Raw genomic sequence first — 20301 nt, forward strand, 5'->3', positions numbered from 1 at the left:
TCATGCAGTTGTTTTGTTACCTGAGGACCTTGGAGGCACAATTAGACAAAAACTCAAACCTGATTGGGTCATTTGAGGGCATGAGAAGTGTCATAGTGTTCCCCCTAACGATAGCCTGTGTGAACTAATAACAGGTTATCAAACACGCCCTCCTCAAAGCATCCGCTCATCTTCAGTTAAATATTTATTACACACTGGAGGCACTCAGCCAATCATATTCATCCTAAAATAGAAGGAATCACGACGACTATTCTAAGCAGGCGATGCACTCAACCTGTGTTTTATAAACTGATGGTGACCCCTGCTGGTGGGAAATGGTAACTGCATGTACTTCCAGGGCTAAGAGTTTTCTAGATTAGATGGACGAACTAGAGTTTGCCTCGAAAAACAATTTAAGCTTCACAAATACATTATTTACCAGCTTGTTCTGGAGATTCACTAAACCTGTATCACACTTCTCAACCCTATTAGAGTACACTTGAAAGTAGAAATATTAGGAATATGTTGAAATTATTGTTGATTCGAGAACTGCTTTAACATACATTATGAGATAAAAATAGAGACGGATAGGTTGGAAAAGGTTACGAGACTCAGCACACCAAAATACATGCAAAGAAAATCCTTATAACTGACTCGCAGAGAGACAGCCGCTTTGAAAAAGATAAGGATAGGAGAGAAGAAAGATATGTGTTTTTTTTAGTCAACCCACAAAGTAGTTTACATCAGGAACCGAGAGACATCAAAAGCATGAAGGTGATCAAAATAGCTTGGAGCCATTTGGAGTGGTAAGGGAAATCAAAATCTGCCAATGTTGTGATTTATAAAAAGCGGTTATTTGGAGAACATGAACCGACACAAATGACTTTTTATTTAGCTTTACTTTCTCTAATGGCGTATATATACTCAACATCAATATGGTTGAGATTATATCACATTCAATCTCAGCCCGATGGGCTTTTTATTGTGACTTTTTTCAAGTTTAGGTAATTAACATGTTTTGTGACAACACAGTGAACAAAGGGGATCAGATTTATTTGAGAGAATGGTTTCCCCTCAGGGTAAACTGCAGAGCCTTACATCTGTGTATGGAGCCAAATCAAAGGCTTCACCCCGGCAGCTATGCGTGAATGCATGGCATTACAAAAAAAACACATTAGACATTTGTACCAGTCTTCTAAAATGAATCAAATTCTGTAATCCCCTCAAGAGGGAAAACAATACAATTAATTCAGAAAAAGGCCTGTCGAAGATGACAGATGTTTTCGCGAAGCAGCAGAAACTAAACCACTTTAACAGATGCGCGAAGGGAAACTGAGTGCCATGAAATGATGTAATATATCTGTGATAAATTAAACGTACAGAAATATACCAGGAATGAAAGCTTGGGGTAATGATTCTGGCGCTCAATGGAGAATCCCATTTGTAATTGTGTCATGCAGCATCGAAGATTAGACATCGAATAGGACTGGTACCAAACCCATGACGTTAACTCTATTAAACACTGTACTCTATTATTTCGGGTGGAAGGTTATTAGTACCCTGGCAAAATGTGCAGGGGTACAATTCCCATTGGACCCTGCTGTACACCCTTTCCCTTGATACAGCGCACGCACATTTCATCTGGTCGACCTGGCGACAGCTGAGAAAAGCGTTGGAAACTTCCTGATAATATTTCAAGCATTTCTGGTTTCAGAGCGTTTAGGACATTCCCTCATAATCAGCAAGAGTACAAAGAAATACAAAACAAGACAAAATGAGGACTTCTGTCTAACTTTCAAGACCTATTACCTAAATAAAAACATCTGTCTGAGTAAGCATTGGTTTGTGGAGGGGAAACTGGTGGATAGGGGGTAACTGGGTTAGATAATCAAAATGATATTGGCCACCTGTTTGATTGTGCTGCGATAGAAACAGGTGCAATGTATCATGTGATTGCAACTGAGCCAAAATGAGTCGCCACTTCCTGTTAAAGATAACATTAAACCAAGTTAGGTACAGAATCTGTGGTCAAGACACCATTAGAGCAGAAATGATTCATCTTTTAACTGATTAGCCACCTGACTTGATACATCCGTATGTCAGTGCGATGTGAATTGAAGATCTTAAATGTACAACTACAGGCTAACTACAGGTCGTTTTTTCCCTGCGTATCACTCAAACGCCATCCACCCTTCCAAGTCATTTCTAAATAATGATATGACAGCATCAATTCTCCATCATCCCCCGCATCAATCCTCCCCCCTACAGTGAGCCAGATGTTGCTGTCAGCTCCAGTAGGATGATAAACGACGTGAATCATGGCTAATATGGTTGGAAACACACGACTGGCACTGAGCAGTAAGTATCAGATTGAGTTTAATAATGACACACACACACACACACACACACACACACACACACACACACACACACACACACACGCACGCACACACAGTCAAGCACCTTGGCTTCACTCTCCTACACAGAGCAGTGTGTTAAGTAATGCAGTGTTCCACGGCCATGGCATATTGAGAGGATTATTCACCTTTAATCAAAAAGGGTGATAGCTTTCGGTGTATACAAAGCCTGTGTTTGGCTCCTATTTCATTTTCCTGAAAGCTGGCGCCCTGGAGCAAAGTAAATAAAGACACGGCATAATACCGTGAAATAATAAGACCCGTGTTTTGGCTGAACACACAAAAAGCAGGTGTTTGCAGTACACACAGGGGACTTAATTCATCTGTGATATACACAGGCTGAGGTGCATATAATCCTCAATCTCCCCCCCCCATTATGCTGTCTACTACCTCATATCGCATAAGCCAAACAGAACAGGTATGATAAGATTAACAGTAATTCTGTGGGGGGCTATGATGCCAGCATGAACAAAGGTGAATATTTTAGGCCTAAAACCAGGGTGTTTGATGTCTGCAAATCCAGTTTGGCCACATCACCTGACGCCAATCTCAAAGCCTGGGGGGCGACATGCATCCAATGAAAAGAAAGGAATTCTTTGCTTTCTCTCAAGCTCTGATTACACCTGGAGAATAAATGACTGCTTATCTTATCTTGATCAAGATATTGAGACAGTGTGGTTTCCTGCAATAAAAGCTTTGTAACAACTTTGGCTGTGAATGAATTATCTTTTAATCTGCCCATTATTTTCTAGAGTAATACATTAGTTATAAAATGTCAGAAATTAGTAAAGAATGTCCATCCTAGTTTTTCAAACACCAAGATGATGTGTATACTGTCCAAAAGTAAGTCCAAAATGCAAATAGATTCACCCAAATATATATGTTATAAACACTGAAAAACATGAAACCTTCATATTTAGAGGCTTGCGTTAATGATTAATCAATTAACAAAGAAATTGCTGATTTTGTTCCAGCAGATCGACAAATTATTGGAATATTTAACAACAATACTATTTACAAATTGCATATTGTCTACACCAACATGATCAAATGAACTGACGGTCTGGCAGTGGCTCAGTCAGTAGGGGCTTGGACAGTGAGCCGTAGTGCCGCCGGTTCAAGTCCCCGACCAGACCTTAAATATGGAGTGTGGACTGCTACTTGGAGAGGTCCCAGTTCACCTCCTGCCCTGCCGTGGTGCCCTTGAGCAAGGCACCGGAAATCCCCCTTTCCCCCTCACTCCCATTGCTCCCCGGGCACTGTACAATAGCTGCCCACTGCTCCTAGTACTAGACTCCTGGTACTAGGATGGGTTAAAAACAGAGAACACATTTCCCTGTGTGTGCTGTGTGCTCTGCATGTGTGACCAGTAAAGAGGGTTTCATCTCTCCCAATTCTATATATCTATCTATGTTGACTGTTTATTTGGACAAAAACACTTAGCACAAGCCCTATCTTTGACCAAAATAAAGATTGTCGTGTTAAAGCCTTTAACAATAGACTGCCCTGCCTTTTCCTTTCCTCGTGAAAATACTTTACAACAAATTGAAAAGGAATTTCTCTGAACTCGTTCAGCTTCTTCTTTCGCAACTCTCATAGATGAATTACCAGAAAAGCACTTCCTTTTAGTCTTTTCAGCCTGAAAAGAACATTCTATAATGGCACATCAGCAAAGCACACCACGAAGAAAGTTCCAATCACGTTAGGACCAAACCACAACCACAATCAAACTATGTCAACCTTTAAAAGCCAAGTCTTTAGAAGGAGAGAAATTAAACGTCTGGTTGAATTGACCTAGCGCATATCGCCCAGCACTGTGAATAAATAGAGTTGGTCACCTTCCAAATTGTACTCAGCCACATTAACCCAAGGTCATCACTAGTCAAAAGCAAACAAGTCAAAGCAAAGCCAACAACAAGCAGCAGTGCATTGAGGAGTAAGTGACTATACATTGTATACAGCCACTCTGCAGGTTCACTCTGTCTCATCTTGGCAAATTGAATCTGTACAAGTGGATAATGAGAAATGCTTTCTACATCTAAGCATGACTGATTGCATTTTAAAACACTTGCCATGCCAAAACGCTAAAACACTATTGCAGCAGAACATATTTCACACTACTAGTGTAAAGATTGATGTGAAGTGTGTACTAAAGTAATATAAATGGGAGCCATCATTCTCTTTGCATTACTGTCTGGAAAACCCTTTAAGTGTGATGTAACTCATTTGCAGGAAGCAGCTCCGTGTAATACAGTGCAAGTGTGGTCCAAGTCTAAAGCTTTCCTGACACATCCAATCCTGTTGTATTACTAAGATCTATATACAGTGGGGCAAAAAAGTATTTAGTCAGCCAATTGTGAAGTTCTCCCACTTAAAAAGATGAGAGAGGCCTGTACTTTTCATCCTATGTATACCTCAAATATGAGAGACAACATGAGAAAAAAATATCCAGAAAATAACATTGTCTGATTTTTAAAGACTTTATTTGCAAATTATGGTGGAAAATAAGTATTTGGTCACCTACAAACAAACAAGATTTCTGTCTCTCACAGACCTGTAACTTCTTCTTTAAGAGCCTCCTCTGTCCTCCACTTGTTAACTGTATTAATGGCACCTGTTTGAACTCGTTATCAGTATAAAAGACACCTGTCCACAACCTCAAACAGTCACACTCCAAACTCCACTATGGCCAAGACCAAAGAGCTGTCAAAGGACACCAGAAACAAAATTGTAGACGTGCACCAGGCTGGGAAGACTGAATCTGCAAATCAACTGTGGGAGCAATTATTAGAAAATGGAAGACATACAAGACCACTGATAATCTCCCTTGATCTGGGGCTCCACGCAAGATCTCACCCCGTGGGGTCAAAATGATCACAAAAACGGTGAGCAAAAATCCCAGAACCACACGGGGGGACCTAGTCAATGACCTGCAGAGATCTGGGACCAAAGTAACAAAGGCTACCATCAGTAACACACTACGCCGCCAGGGACTCAAATCCTGCAGTGCCAGACGTGTCCCCCTGCTTAAGCCAGTACATGTCCAGGCCCGTCTGAAGTTTTCTAGAGAGCATTTAGATGATCCAGAAGAGGATTGGGAGAATGTCATATGGTCAGATGAAACCAAAATATAACTTTTTGTTAAAAACTCAACTAGACGTGTTTGGAGGAGAAAGAATGCTGAGTTGCATCCAAAGAACACCATACCTACTGTGAAACATGGGGGTGGAAACATCATGCTTTGGGGCTGTTTTTCTGCAAAGGGACCAGGGCGACTGATCCGTGTAAAGGAAAGAATGAATGGGGCCATGTGTCGTGAGATTTGAGTGACAACCTCCTTCCATCAGCAAGGGCATTGAAAATGAAACGTGGCTGGGTCTTTCAGCATGACAATGATCCCAAACACACCGCCCGGGCAACGAAGGAGTGGCTTCGTAAGAAGCATTTCAAGGTCCCGGAGTGGCCTAGCCAGTCTCCAGATCTCAACCCCATAGAAAATACTTGGAGGGAGTTGAAAGTCTGTGTTCCCCAGCGACAGCCCCAAAACATCACTGCTCTAGAGGAGATCTGCATGGAGGAATGGGCCAAAATACCAGCAACAGTGTGAAAACCTTGTGAAGACTTACAGAAAACGTTTGACCTCTGTCATTGCCAACAAAGGGTATATAACAAAGTATTGAGATGAACTTTTGTTATTGACCAAATACTTATTTTACACCATAATTTGCAAATAAATTATTTAAAAATCAGAAAATGTGATTTTCTGGATTTTTGTTTCTCATTTTGTCTCTCATAGTTGAGGTATACCTAGGATGAAAATTACAGGCCTCTCTCATCTTTTTAAGTGGGAGAACTTGCACAATTGGTGGCTGACTAAATACTTTGTTGCCCCACTGTAACTGCTTCTGTGTTAGATGGACTTGGCTTCTATAAATAATATACTTAGTCAAGTTAACCAATATAGTAACTTCATACACACAGATGACAGTAAAACCTTTTTTTAAATAAGCAGATTTGACAGATTTGTCAGACTGACAGACAGACAAACGGACAGACAGACAGACAGACAGACGGACGGACTGACAGACAGACGGACGGACGGACGGACGGACAGACGGACAGACGGACGGACAGACGGACAGACGGACAGACGGACAGACGGACAGAGGGACAGACGGACAGAGGGACAGACGGACAGAGGGACAGACGGACAGACAGACAGACAGACAGACAGACAGACAGACAGACAGACAGACAGACAGACAGACGGACGGACAGACGGATAGAGGTCTGGGACAATATTAATTTTGGATTATTTATCATCATTCAATGGAACTAATCGTGATGAAATCATGAATTGAAATATGTGATATGTTTAATCCATAATAGCGAGGGCATACATGGGGCATACCAATGTATCAGAAAATCTGATGTAAATTATTCTGAAGGAATATTATTTGAAGACTGCAGTTGTGTTTTTCCAACAGATCTTACATTTCTCTATAATTTTACAGGAACTTTAATGTTTAAAGATTCGTAATAAAATTAGAATTTGTCAAGCATTTAGGTAAAATTGTTTCATATCTGTTTATTTTATATAGACTTCTGATTTGTTGACCTGCAAGTAAGGATACTATATCATAGTAAATATTGCAATATCCAGATGTTAAATTACCTTTATCATGACAGAAGATGTTGGCCTTGTTATCAACCCTGGATATAGCACATCTGTCACACACTATCTATCTACTAACAGCGATCTACTAAACACTTGAACATATCCTTACTTGGGGTCAATATTTCTTAGGATGAAAGATGTTACATTAAATAGATGTTAAGATTTTGCTGATTTGTACTGTGTATTGAAACAAATAAAGGAGCAGCAGCATATGTTCCAGTTGTCAACAAAACAGAAACAGCTCAACTACAAAGTGAATGTTTATGCGCAGCTCAAATGCATCGACCACAACAACAAAAAGAGAGCTACAGTTTCAGGCATATCATGAGGTTTACCTTGCTGGGGATCCTCAGGTTCTCCACAGGACTGAGGTCTGCCATGCTTTCCTGGGGACTTTTCAGGCCCTGTCAAAGTAAGAGTCACAGTTAGGGTTCAAATAGCTCTAAAAAGTCAAGTACAATGTACAGTTTAATGCTTCCTGTTGTCCCATAACGTACTATTCATAATCACAATACTGCACACAGCAAAATGTGGAACCAGTGTGCAGATTTCTGAAACCGATATGCTGTGTTTTGTAGTGCTGAACAAACGAGTCTAACATTACTGCAGTGCAAACTGAGAACTTCCCTAACCGCCCAGTTTCCACTGTTGTGCCCTATTGCAGTGCTTTTATAATAGTAAAATCTAGGGTATAACTACCAATACGCCTCTATGTTCTCCATGTAGGGTAAATAATTCGTATATGTCGTGGAGAGGTTAAAAAAGCTGCTGTTATTCGGGCTGAATGTGCCCTTTCTTGAGCCACAAGCTGAGCTGTCAAATTAGCCAGTTAGCTTCGCTAGCTGTCATGCTAGCTACCTGCAGCTGTCAGAGACTAACCGCCAGCGGCTCGGCTTCCGTACACCTGCTTTGCTTACCTGTCGGGCCATGAGAGACTTGATCTTCTGCATCGTAAGTCCAACTTGTGTCAGGGGGGTAAATAAATGTGTAAAGTAAACAGTTTTGTTTTGTTGTCAACGATGCGCCTCCATCACTACGAGAGAGAAGCCATAGTTGACTGTCACGTGACTGGTATAGCAGGAAACGGAAGATTACAAAGCATGCTGGGAAATGTAGTTTTCACATCATGAGGTGTGTAGTTACCTAAACTGTCAGAATATCACCTGTGTGTTTTTGACTCATTGAACATATGTGTTGTTCTGAAGGAAAACAATATTCAAAAGTGATTGAATATTTGTTTGAATACATTTATACATCATATATGGTACATGTACTGCTGCCTTATACCACTGGATGGTAGTAACTTAACAGTGAAGAATAGTAGACTGTACTGGACAGCAATGTTTATTTTTTCTTCCCTGAAAAATATAATTTGACTTCTCTCTCTTTCAGTCACCTGTAGGTTTCAGGTGAAGGTTTTGACATGCAAGAGAAGACATAACACCAGTGTAAACATTCAAATGAATGTCTGTGGGTACTGGTATGGTGCATGCCGAGAACTATTTTACATGTAGGTTATTGATTAAGACTGACATGGACCATCCGCATAATTAGCACATTTTTGAATGAAGTACTTTTAATGTTATACTTCCATAACCATCTGTAGCTTTTAGTATGACTCTGTTGTTGACATAAACTGTTGTCAAAAACAGGTTATGGATACAAATGTATGACTTTGTTTTATATTATTTAATATGTGGCTGATTTATATAGCAAACAACATTTCCTTATGTCATCATGGCAGGTCTACCATGACTCAGTGTCATGTAGCTCCATCTCTGCCAAGTAATTAGACATGGCTCTGCATTGTGAACGGTTCAGAATAATTTAAAAAACGGTGCATGCCGATCCATTTAGCCTGTTTTGTAATTGCCCCCTTTAGAGTTATTTTGAGCAGCACTTGGTTAAAAGCAGGCAGCATGCAGCAGACAGCAGGCATGGTGAGCGATAGTTCCTGGTTAATGATGCCTCAAGATATTTCCCAGTCAAATGAAGGTGAGGTCGCTCTCCTTAGGTGAATTTACTCCACTGTTGTTTGTTAGGCACTCATCCACAGTGTGGAGCCGCCCTTAAAGCATACACTGAGACGGAACAGATGGCAGCTCCTACCCGGAGATGCAGGGCACACTCAGTTGGTCAGATTATCAGCTATAATTAAGATAAAAATCATTAAACTGCTTTTTATTTTTCCTTAAGCAGTCAATAAAGTAATATTAGTGTTCAGAGGAATACAGAGAAGTCATTTTATTTTTCTCTAAGTGTTCAACCAACAAAATACCGAAAGTCACGTTTAACCCGAGAATCCTCCTATTCGTGCTTTCCCAAATAATGTTTTTGGATTCAGGTATATCCCTTCTTGTGTTATCATTTGTGTTTTGTATCCTGTACATTAGAAATATCATATGTCATTTATATTGGAAATCCCCTTAAATTCACAAGAATTATTCAGAAACCTAACACCGTATGGCAAATCATTCTAAATGTTTCCATACTATATTGACCACAGGTGAATTTTAAACATTTTGAATGGAAGTGCAGATGTGACACTAGGGGACAAATTATTGTTTAAACTGAATCAGTCGAAAGTAGACTGTAGCATATATTCAAGATAGGGAAAATTACATTGTCTAAATGCATTTAAATATTACTTCTTTTGACCACATATTCTTCAGAAAATACCTTTGTGTCTGGTCTTTATCTCTTTCCTCCTCATGTCCTTCTCTCAGTAAACAGAGACAAGCAAGCCCACTTTTTTTTCCTCTTGATAAGGTGTTAGCAGAAGCAGGTGGAGGGCACTCTGCCACATGCTGAACCATCCTTCTGTTGCTGCCTGTCTCCATATTACAGCAGGTACACAGCATACCAATACACCAACACTGAGAGAAACAAGCACTCTGCAGCAATTTGGAGACAACAAATACGGCTCAAACACTTGTGAGAAGAGAGATCACAGCCAAGATATCAGACAAAGATTGATTGTGAGGCAGCACAACAACTGACATCTTTGCTGGCTTCAGCTATATCTTTTTTGTTTTTTTCTCAGGATCTGTGATGAGAAAGTGTTCATCTCAAGCCCAGACTGCTTCTGCCATTATATGAAAAGAGATGATAAAGAAGTGTAATATGAATGCAAAAGCTGCAGAATGAAGAGGGTTTTTCATGTTAAAAAAAACACAGAGAATAGTTAACCATTATATATTTAATAAAGTACAAAACAACATGGGAATGCAAACTGTACAATAATTTATGGATCATTCATTCTTTTCCTTGAGTCAGCATTTTCAATATATCCAGGTTGAGCTGAAAAATGCTACATTTTGGAAACAGGGTTAAGTCTTTCTATGGGAATAAATAGATTGGAGCAAATATAATAATATGTATAAAGAATCTGCAGGATAATCCATGTACAATATTTACAATTAACCTTAATATATTTCAAACAAGAAAATGCATTCATTATAACACTCTCATTGGCGGGAATATTAAATTAGGAAAATATTATTGAAATGACAAATAAAACCTTAGTATTTTTAAATTAAACATATAAATAGTTTGGGTACCTTGGAGGTATCTCTGAAGATATTCAACTAACTTGCTTGGCTTAATATGACTTAAGTAATATTCAATTTTGAATAAAAAAACTGTTCAAACTTCAGTTATACTTTCACATAAAAAAGACATACATTTCAAGGCATACTTACACTTACATCTCACAATAATGTCAGCAAAAGTCATTTAACTTCTGTCCCAAACTCTGGACAGAAACAGTGCACGATCAAGTTGTGTATTGACACACAAGTCTCCTTCATCCCTTGTGCAAAACAACCTGCCACCAAAACCAGTGTTTCAGGCTTTGATAGCAGAGAATAAAGCTACACGATAAGTCTTCAAGTGAAATGAGTTTCGTATCAACTGCTGCTTATTCCAGCAAACTGTGACTGGGTGTTTCAGGAACGTGACTGATCATATCGTAGATGGTGGTGTGCATATCCTGAACGGACTCAAGGCGAGCCAGAGATCTGCACGAGGCCTGCAGGATGGTTGCATAGGGAAATGTTAAGTACACACAACCTTTGAACAAAAGTTAAGGCTTAAAAACGTGCTGCACACTGAAGCCATGTTGATGTTAAATTACCTGTGCAGACTCCATTTTCCCAGGTACAGAGACAAACTCGTAGATTCCAAAGTCTTCTGTTGCATCTTCATGTCCTGTTGAGACAAAGGTTTTAATATCAGACCACTGCATTAGCATCTATTTTAAGTCAAACATTACAGTAAAATTTGTATAATTGCACTATAAAACTGCTTTTCAGTTTAAATCAATGAGACATCGTGACCTTGTTTGCTTTACTGCTATAAACAATCCCAATGACTTTCATTTCAAAAGAAAAACTAAAGCCATTCTCATCCATTCACCTGAAACATAGGATTTAAAATATGTACATATATGTAAACCTGACATAGGCTTACTCAAATTGTTGTTTTTCTTATCATTGTTTTATTTGTATGTAAAAAAAATTGTTAGGGTTGTTGTGATTGTTTTGGTTTTATGTATGCACCAAAAACACCAAGACAAATTCATTGTATGTGTTAACCTATAAACCTGTTTCTGATTCTGATAAACTTGTGATAATAACAACCAACAGCTTACCTGAACGATGTGGTCGTTTCTGCTCTGAAAGAGGTCTGCCAAAAACAAGAAATGAAAGCTGTTAGTTGAAGCCTAGACTAAAAAATACTATTTAAATTGTCTATATTCATTTTATATTCAAGACTCTTACCTGTTGTATATGCTCATGAGAACTGTTGATAATAGAGAGAAAGAGAGAAATAATTATTCACAAATAGAAAACATTTGAAATATTTATAACCATAACCTTGACTTATCTTAAAAGCATTAAGACAAGCCGATTTCAAAAGTGGACCATGCAAAACAGGTTTTAAGACTCACTACTAAAACAACCTTTGTCAATGCGGCAAACTAAGAAATTGTCCTACCTCTCTTAGGACGGCAGGTTCTCTTGAGGAAGAACAGCAGCATGCAGCTGATGATGAACAAAGAGCTAACGACGACGGCTGCAAAAGGGGGGAAATTGCTTCCTTCTTGGATATGCTTTTCTTTCCCTGTAGACAAATACAGGAAGAATAATTAGTTAGGTTAGTTGGACACACTCATGTTCCCCAGAAGTTGAGGTTGGTGTCACCATGAGGTCTAATGGTTTGAAAAATATTGACTGTCAGATGGATTGATTCAACATTTGGTAGATAATATTCAAGACCTCTACCCGAGAAGATACATTTCAATAGTTGGAGATAACCTTTCTTCTAGTAGCCTACCATCTTAAGGTTACCATTCTGGATTTTCCACATCACCCTAGTCCGTTTTGTTTTGATATACAGGTACCTCCAAAAACTAAGATATTTCCATCAGCCTTAGCTGTACATTGCTAATTAGCTAATATTAGCATGCTATAGGCTAAATTGAGCCAAAAAGGCCATGTTCTTTGCTAGCATGGCTATTCTTATTTAAAGTGAAGGGATCAGAGCTTCTTTGGTAATGTTCATAAAATATTTTGATGTCAATAAAAATGGATGCTGTTAGGACCTCTATTGACTCAATAATCATATTTTAGAATCATAGCCAGTATCAACATTAACCATTATGAGACCTTGCCAGTATCACCACGACAACATATCAATGTCGCATTCGGCACACAGAAACTACACATGCTATAAAAGTTAGTCAACAAATACAACAGCTGTTATCCACTGTTGACTTTCCCAGCCACTGAACTACAGGCTGCAAACGCTGAAACCTAGCAACAGAGATAAAAAGCCAGTTTCATTTTATATTTCATGCTATATCCATAACTTGGTTTCACTTCACCTGTTGTGCAAACACTGCTTCAACTAGCCTATAGTTTTTTTATCCATTTACACCTTTCCCAAGCTGCTGTTTGTCATTGTCAACATATATCTGTCATAGCTAATAAACCTCTTCTGCTTTTGGCATGAAACACTGTTTACAGAGCGTTTATCTCAAAGGATTCCCAAAATCCACCCACGCTCTGCTCTCTCCTGCCATGTTCCGCCCTCAACCCACCTGCTAGGTATTTGGCCACCACCAGAGTGAACTGGGTCTCGTCCTGCTTCTGCGTCACGTTGTTGAAGGCGCGGCACAGGTACTCTTCAGCCTGGGCCAATTTATAGGAGCGCACCTCCAGCCGCGGGCCCTCATAGATGACCTGGGTGGCATTGCGGCTCTTAGAGATCCAAACGTAGCTGTTGGGTGGATTGGAGTCAGCCTGGCATTCAAAGAAGACCAGCTCTCCGGGGTTGATGGTGAACACTTCCCCTGTCCGCAGTCCCTGGTCTGAGTTTACCTCCAGGTTGTAGGGACCATCTGCAAAAGCAAGAGTGGGTCGGGAAACATTACTTCTCAAGGAATTTATTGTGTTTCATTAGGCAGCATCAGCTAAAAGATGTTTCAAATACAAGGTCATAGGTTTGATCCACAGTCTAGTTGAAAAAGTATTGCCAGGGAAATGAAAGAGTGGTGATGCCCTTGAACAAGAACAGGTCATTTCTTTATAAGAGGCACCTTTTTCAATGTGTGTAAGCAGATTTTAAGGATGTTTTTTTAATGGTGACAACAGAGGTGTCTCCCAACAGAATAAGGAAGGTTGTTTAGCAACTTGATTAGAGTATGATAGGTTTAACTGTTACATTGCATTACTTATTATGTGTCGCATCTCACGTAAATCAAACTGTTACTTTTTTAGTGACATCCATCAGCGTAAATTGGTTAAGTCACACATTACAATGAATAGAAATAGAATACACTTAACATGAAGAGGTATTTTAACTGAAAGCTGTGTATCTACTTTTTCCAGAATGCTTCTGAATGCTAACACAAACATGCTCTTTTTATGCAAGCAGAAATTATGGCAATGCCAGATTTACTTGTGCATTTCTCAGTGACATGTTATTAACACACTCACTGTTTTAGAACACAGACTGACACATGAACTGCATCCTTCTGTAATCACAATATTAAAAAAATAATCAGTTTGTGAAAAGTAAAACAAATTCTAATGAATTCACTGAATGATTATGTGTTCTTCCTGGTAGTAACCAGACTCACAAAACCAGGTTTATCAGTTGGGTGGACTACGTGCTTTATGGTGGAAGAGAGGAGCTCTGTGAGATAAGTCTGCCCCCATGCAAATACCCATAACAGACATTCAGTTGTCAGAAAGACTGATATTGCAGATATTTACATATGACCTAATACAGTGTAAAGGGAGAGCAAAACAAACATGATGTATTCTGCAATTTGTATTGGTAAAGGTCTTTGCTAGTACAACCAGCGGCCAAATGTCTTTTAAATAAGAATATTATTAAGTAATTTACTAACTAAACTTCACAGGCTATTCCCAAATGTTACTATGTCCCTATAATGTTAGTCTGTGATTATTGACTTATTTTTTCTGGAATTTATTAATTCTGGTGCTCAACGCAGCTACTTTCACATAACAATATTTTTCTCAGTGAGCACCACTTCATATTGCCAGACTTTCTTTTTTAGAATTAAGACATTAACATCCTTCTTCTTATATTTTAAAACACTGCATATTAGATTCTCCAATGAACCACATTGCAATTCCATGGGCATTCATTAGGAACAGGATTTGCAGTTTAGAAGTAGAAGTAAAAGGTGAATTCATATATCTACTCACAATAGACATTGAGGTCCACGGCCTTGCTTTGCAGAGCCTGGCTCACAGCGTTGCTGGCCACACAGTGGTAAGTTCCTTTATCCTCTTTTCTCACAATACTGATAAACAATGTAGAGTTGTCTTGAGTAAAGTGGTATCTGTTACTGGCACCAAGTGTTTGGTTGTCTCTCAGCCACTGGAACACAACTCTTGTTCCTCTCTCGACAGAACAAGTCAAAGTCGCGTTAGCCTTGTCCTCAATAACTGCATAAGAGGGGCTCTTCTGAATGACGGGACTGGACACAGGGACTGAGGAATAAACAAAAATGTTAGACCTGAGTCCACTCAAATGATCATTATTACATGTGATGGGAAAACACTCACCGTCCACTGTGACATGCACAGTTCTCTCCTCCTTGATCACCAGTCCCGTCTGGTTATTAAACTGTATGTTGAGGTTCAGGTGGTAATCCCCCTCGTCCTCATGGTTTAATTTCCGGATTATTAAAGAAACATTGGGTTCCTTAAAGAGGAGGTGGTTGCGGTACATCATGTTGATGATTGTGGCCTCTTTGGTAAATGTCACCAACGTGGTTCTGGTGCCGCTCGGCCTGGTGTGGGACCAAGTTCCCTGGATCTCAACATCATCCAGCGGATAGCGAGTCTCAACAGACAGGAGCATGGGTTTCCCTTCAATCCCATGATGGACCAAGGAAGGGATGTGGATCAACTCAGAGCTGACTTCTGGATCGGTGAAGATGGGAGGAAAAGGAATAGGAGGAGAAGAAGGTAAACAAATGACTACACAATCACTTATTGCATTTTCCATTGATATACATATGTCTTAATACAGTACATCAAACTCATTTAAAACTTTCAGAAAGACAGTAAAAAAGTTCCCTTTATGTCTAACTAGTTTTTTTGTGTATTTTTATTTACTAAGCGAATATATTTCGCTGTACTTAAAAAAACATTGGTTGGGGTTGAGATTGAAGCGAGAGTTATATTTTTGGTAACCAAATCACATTCTTAATACCTTAAATATTCTCAATACCCCTTTTTTGTGAAAACAGCTACCGACTGCATCTGGAAATGGCGTTAATTAGAGCGGTGAAGTAAATCCAACATAATGAGCCGAAAGAGAAAATGACACATCACTCGTAGTGATGATGTCTGTTGTTTTTATCAAAATATTGATTAATACAACTTTGGTATATGACACGTTGTTCTGGACCAGTATACAAATTACCAATAACGAAGAAAATACATATATGTATATATACAACGCACATTTTGTAAATTAAAATGTGTCACAGTGCTTCTCGCATTATATTATTTGGGCTTTGCGGTAATAAAATATGAGGATGTATCAACTTGCACTGTTGTGATGGTGTGACCATATGGTGTTACAACATATTGTTACAAATATATTCGGCTTTATCATGAATTGCAGTATATCGACTTAGGAAAATACATAATTATTTATAAATTGCTTTTAAATTTAGTAATGGGGAAATCATAGACACAAATGGCTGTTTTTATCTAACGATGAAACCAGTTCTGATCTCATAATCTGTATCCTACTCTTCAAATGGTCAAGGTCCTGAAACTGTAATGAGTTAATATTGACCCAGCTCACTACACAGTGCCATTGTTGTGCGACAAGGATGAGTTACGTCTCTTTGATCCCAACTTGTCCCAAAACAAACACTAGGGCTGTCTGAAGTTACTAGATAACCGTTGATCTATTGCACCTCGCTGTCTGTTAAACACTGATGGTTGCCAGGGCAGTTTATTCACTGGTAACCAGCTGCAAACTAATATACTATTGTAAACACAAACATTACCAGGAGTTGAAGTTGTTTTTCTAGCAGCTTCTGTCAATTCAAATGATATTTCCATTTTTTATGATAGATAACAAGACATTTTCTTACTCAGTTTTCTTATATCTTCTACATATTACGGATCATTAATATTATACGCTACGATGGTTTGATTTGAAAAAACATTTTGACAACTTCATCATTTATGTGTGTTTTTCTTGACAGTTTGAAGTTAAAAAGTGAGCGACTGTGTTTGGTTGCCAGGTTGATTTAGGCGGCAGCATGTGAGTAGGCAGTTACTGTGAAACTAGATCAGTAAAAAACATCTCACTTTTCTCTAACTTGTGTCCCTTTGTCTCACTTCTGGCTGTCTATCTTGTCTTTCTCCGTTTCAGTTTTCAGACTGCTCATTTGCTTTACGATTTTAAATCAAATGCAAGGACTGGATTGGGGTAACTCGGAAAAGTGAGTTTTGTCCTCTCCTTTTAAACCCCTATTGCCTCACATCTCTCTTAAATATGTTTTACTTTGTCCCCCTCCCCTCTGACCCGTCCATATTTCCTCCTCAGGGATGTCCAGCTGGTGTCAGCCAGGTCCCCGATGACTTCTGTCCATGTTACTCATCACAATAGATTCATTGTGTGTCTGGTGTCATGTCCTAAATAATGCAGGCGTCACGTTGACACGTTCCACTCCTACAAGCCTGCAGGCCAGTTTCTGCGTGAGTGTGTGTGTGTGTGTGTGTGTGTGTGTGTGTGTGTGTGTGTGTGTGTGTGTGTGTGTGTGTGTGTGTGTGTGTGTTGTCAGTAGCAGGAGTGTGCCTGTGTTTACCCCAGCTGAGATCAACAACAAAAACAGAATAAGGAGGAGTGTGCCGAGCTCGCTCTTTCACTGTTGTCCCCAAACAACACTGGTATTGTTGTGGTGATACCGTGGAGATTAAAGACAATAGCGTTCGAGGTGAAAGGATATCTTCATTTAGTGGACAAGCACATTCAAACAACTATTGTGTGGAGACCCACCAGCACCTGCCTCTTATCACCCTCACACACACTTCGAGATGTTTGGATACTAAATAAAGTCTACCGGTGCGTGTCAAAACGCCACCATGTTCTGTCCTCTTTCAAATAAGACAAATAGTGCTCCTCAAGGAGGGTTGTTGATACAAAACAAACAAACAAGCAGGTGTGAGAGTCCATGTTTTGGGGACTTTAATGTTAGATACATGTGGTCATGTGAGAAATGCTGGTCCATGTCTGAGTCACTGAGCTGTGGCCTGGGTCACTTCTTCTTTCCTACGAACAGCCTCCTGTTGTCTGTGCTCACAGACGACGACAACAGTAAAAAAGCTAATTCTGTCAAGTCACATAGGGATGTATATGGAAAGGACATGCAAAACTAAAAAGATAGACTCTAAAAGGAACGCTTTAAATACTTGAACTTACATTTAAGAAGACTGTAAAAGATTGAGATACATCCGTGTGAAGAATTTGTAATTGTGCCCTAAATGTAACATTTATTGCAAGCCAATTTTAACTTCTTAAAAATACAAAAACATAGAGGAACTGTCCTTGAATTCATCTCACAGTTTTATTATTTTCAACCAAGTTTCAATCCTGCTTCTATAATCTGAACCCTATAAAAACAAAACAAACTTACAAATGTGTTACTGCGCACGAGAAAAAAACTTCCTCAATTCAGCCTCAGTTTTACCCTGCCAACCAACCAAACACAGCAACCACAGTAACTGCTACAGCAGCACCAATGCAACACTGACAACCCAAGCAAAACATCGCTCTATGGAAACTCACCTGTTAGGATGAGGAGAACACAGCAGACATAAAGCGCTGATCTTCCTGTGGCCTCCATGGCATCTTATCCTCTGGGAATATGTGTGACTTCTGACAGGCAGAGAGGCAGAGAGGGAGGGATGTAGGAAGGAGGAGAGAAGTGAAATAAAAAGGTGGAGGAGGATGAGGAGGAGGAGGAGGAGGAGGAGGAGGGAAATGTGACTGGTTGTGGTGACAACATTTGCCAGGGAAATGAGAGGAGCTAGCTTTAGCCTGCATGCAGCCAGGCCCCTCCCCATGTGACACCAGGAGGAGGAAGAAGAGGTCAACCTGGCAGAAAGACAGCACAGCATGATCCTTACTCTCCCACACACACACACACACACACACACACACACACACACACACACACACACACACACACACACACACACACACACACACACACACACACACACACACACACACACACACACACACACACACACACACACACACACACACACACACACACAGCTGCCCTAGGGCTAAGGGTTCCACTCTGTCGTAGAGCAACTGAGACTTAACACTGTAAAAGGATAGTTGAGTCTTACCATTATAATACACCATCTGCCTGTCCTTCAGGGTGTGAAACAAAGAGAGAGCAGGCAGACAGAGAGCTTTTAACCGCCAAAGCCTCTCAGTTTGGTTCAGTTACAACAGCCGGCTATCAGCTATTCTGTCAGTAATCATTTGAAGTCTTAAAATAAGGGGACAAAGAGACAGAGACTGATACTGAGGTAAAACTGACTGGGGAATGTTGTTCTGACACACAGACCTTTGCAAATGCCTTGAAGATACAGACTCTCGTCAAGATCTGAGAGACGTACGTAAATGGTAAATACGTCATTTTTGTATTATTTTTCAGCCCTCAGGAAGACTTTGTGCGAAAAAATAGGGAGTAGAGAGAACACTGTTGTTAATTCTTGCCCACCAAGTCGTTGATTTGTAGAAAAACAAAGATGGGTTTGTGCCACAACCAATGACCATTTTACTCTAAGCCTGATTTTGTTTTAAAAGACTTCTAAAACTCATGAAGACATTTTTTATTTTAATCCGTGATGGAAATTCTGTTTTTATTGAAATCATACACAGTGAATTGTTTGTCTCAAACAACAAAGCACAAAATAGTCACATGTTTAACACTCCCTGCGTCTCCTCAGTGACTCGCTCAGCACAGTTTTGTTCTGCATGATCATCCTCTGAAAGGACGTGGTGAAACTGGACACTGAATGAATTCGGCCATTGTAGGTTGTGTCAATGAGTGCCTATTTGGTGGTGGTACCATTAAATACACTGATTATTTTCTCTGCTGTCAACTTCTCCATGGGGATGTGCATTTGCTGAGAAAACAGATAAAACTGAGGTACTGTCACATCAATACAGCATTTGTTAGCCAGAACACATGATTTGGCAAATTTGACAAAGAGTGATCTATTCATGTTGAGAGAAACGCATTACGGTCTCCATTTAATTCTACTAGAAAATTCAGTGCACTTCAAATGATCTTACAAAAAGGATCTATAAAAATAGAAATACAAAACATAAAATCTGTTTATACTAATATTCTTCTATTTCAGTCACAGTCTTCTCTTGTTCCATCACTTCATGAGGCACACTCTCTACAGAAACTGCAAGTTCCCTCTTTACCTTTAGATGGGGTCAGTGCATCAGCTATGAGGCTGTCCATGGATTTATGAACTGAACTGAACTGAACAGCATGTTGCAGTACGTTTCAGGGATAGTTTATCCTTATTAATGATTTTCGTTGAGCCGCTCTGGCATTGCATGGCTCTGTGGCAGAGGTTCACAAACTTGTTTTGTTGGTTTTGGACCCTTCAAATCAAGTGTACTCAC

At 39.6% G+C, this 20301-nt stretch overlaps 2 protein-coding genes across 3 annotated transcripts in view; both read right to left on the minus strand.

The window, feature by feature from the left end:
- Positions 1-8146, minus strand: part of vps50 (VPS50 subunit of EARP/GARPII complex) — a 102513-nt gene extending 94367 nt beyond the window's left edge. For both annotated transcript variants that reach the window (XM_079653232.1, XM_079653231.1), the window contains exons 1-2: positions 7992-8146; positions 7410-7478 (exon numbers count right to left, since the gene is read on the minus strand). In XM_079653232.1, the coding sequence (XP_079509358.1) occupies positions 7410-7478; positions 7992-8024 (102 nt within the window). In that variant the 5' untranslated portion in view covers positions 8025-8146. The remainder of the gene's footprint in view (positions 1-7409; positions 7479-7991) is intronic.
- A 2112-nt stretch (positions 8147-10258) lies between these two features.
- On the minus strand, positions 10259-18603 carry hepacam2 (HEPACAM family member 2). Its single transcript, XM_079655768.1, has 9 exons — positions 18427-18603; positions 15177-15536; positions 14814-15101; positions 13178-13477; positions 12073-12198; positions 11856-11877; positions 11726-11760; positions 11210-11283; positions 10259-11104 (listed from the first exon to the last, which is right to left on the minus strand). Exons 1-9 carry the CDS (start codon positions 18482-18484, stop codon positions 10994-10996), a joined length of 1374 nt encoding a protein of 457 aa, XP_079511894.1. The 5' UTR covers positions 18485-18603; the 3' UTR covers positions 10259-10993.
- Between the last annotated feature and the right edge of the window lie 1698 nt (positions 18604-20301).

Source organism: Notothenia rossii (genome assembly GCF_949606895.1).
Source record: "Notothenia rossii genome assembly, chromosome: 10".
In the NCBI taxonomy this organism is placed as follows: Eukaryota; Metazoa; Chordata; class Actinopteri; order Perciformes; family Nototheniidae; genus Notothenia; species Notothenia rossii.

Bases quoted from the DNA above. Each gene is read 5' to 3' on its own strand.
- hepacam2 (XM_079655768.1), bottom strand. From the start codon at position 18,484: ATGGAGGCCACAGGAAGATCAGCGCTTTATGTCTGCTGTGTTCTCCTC. The intron at 13,478-14,813 runs GTGAGTAGATAT...TTGCTTTTGCAG, and splicing joins CGTGGACCTCAATGTCTATT to ATGGTCCCTACAACCTGGAG. The intron at 11,761-11,855 runs GTAAGAGTCTTG...TGTTTTTGGCAG, and splicing joins CTCATGAGCATATACAACAG to ACCTCTTTCAGAGCAGAAAC.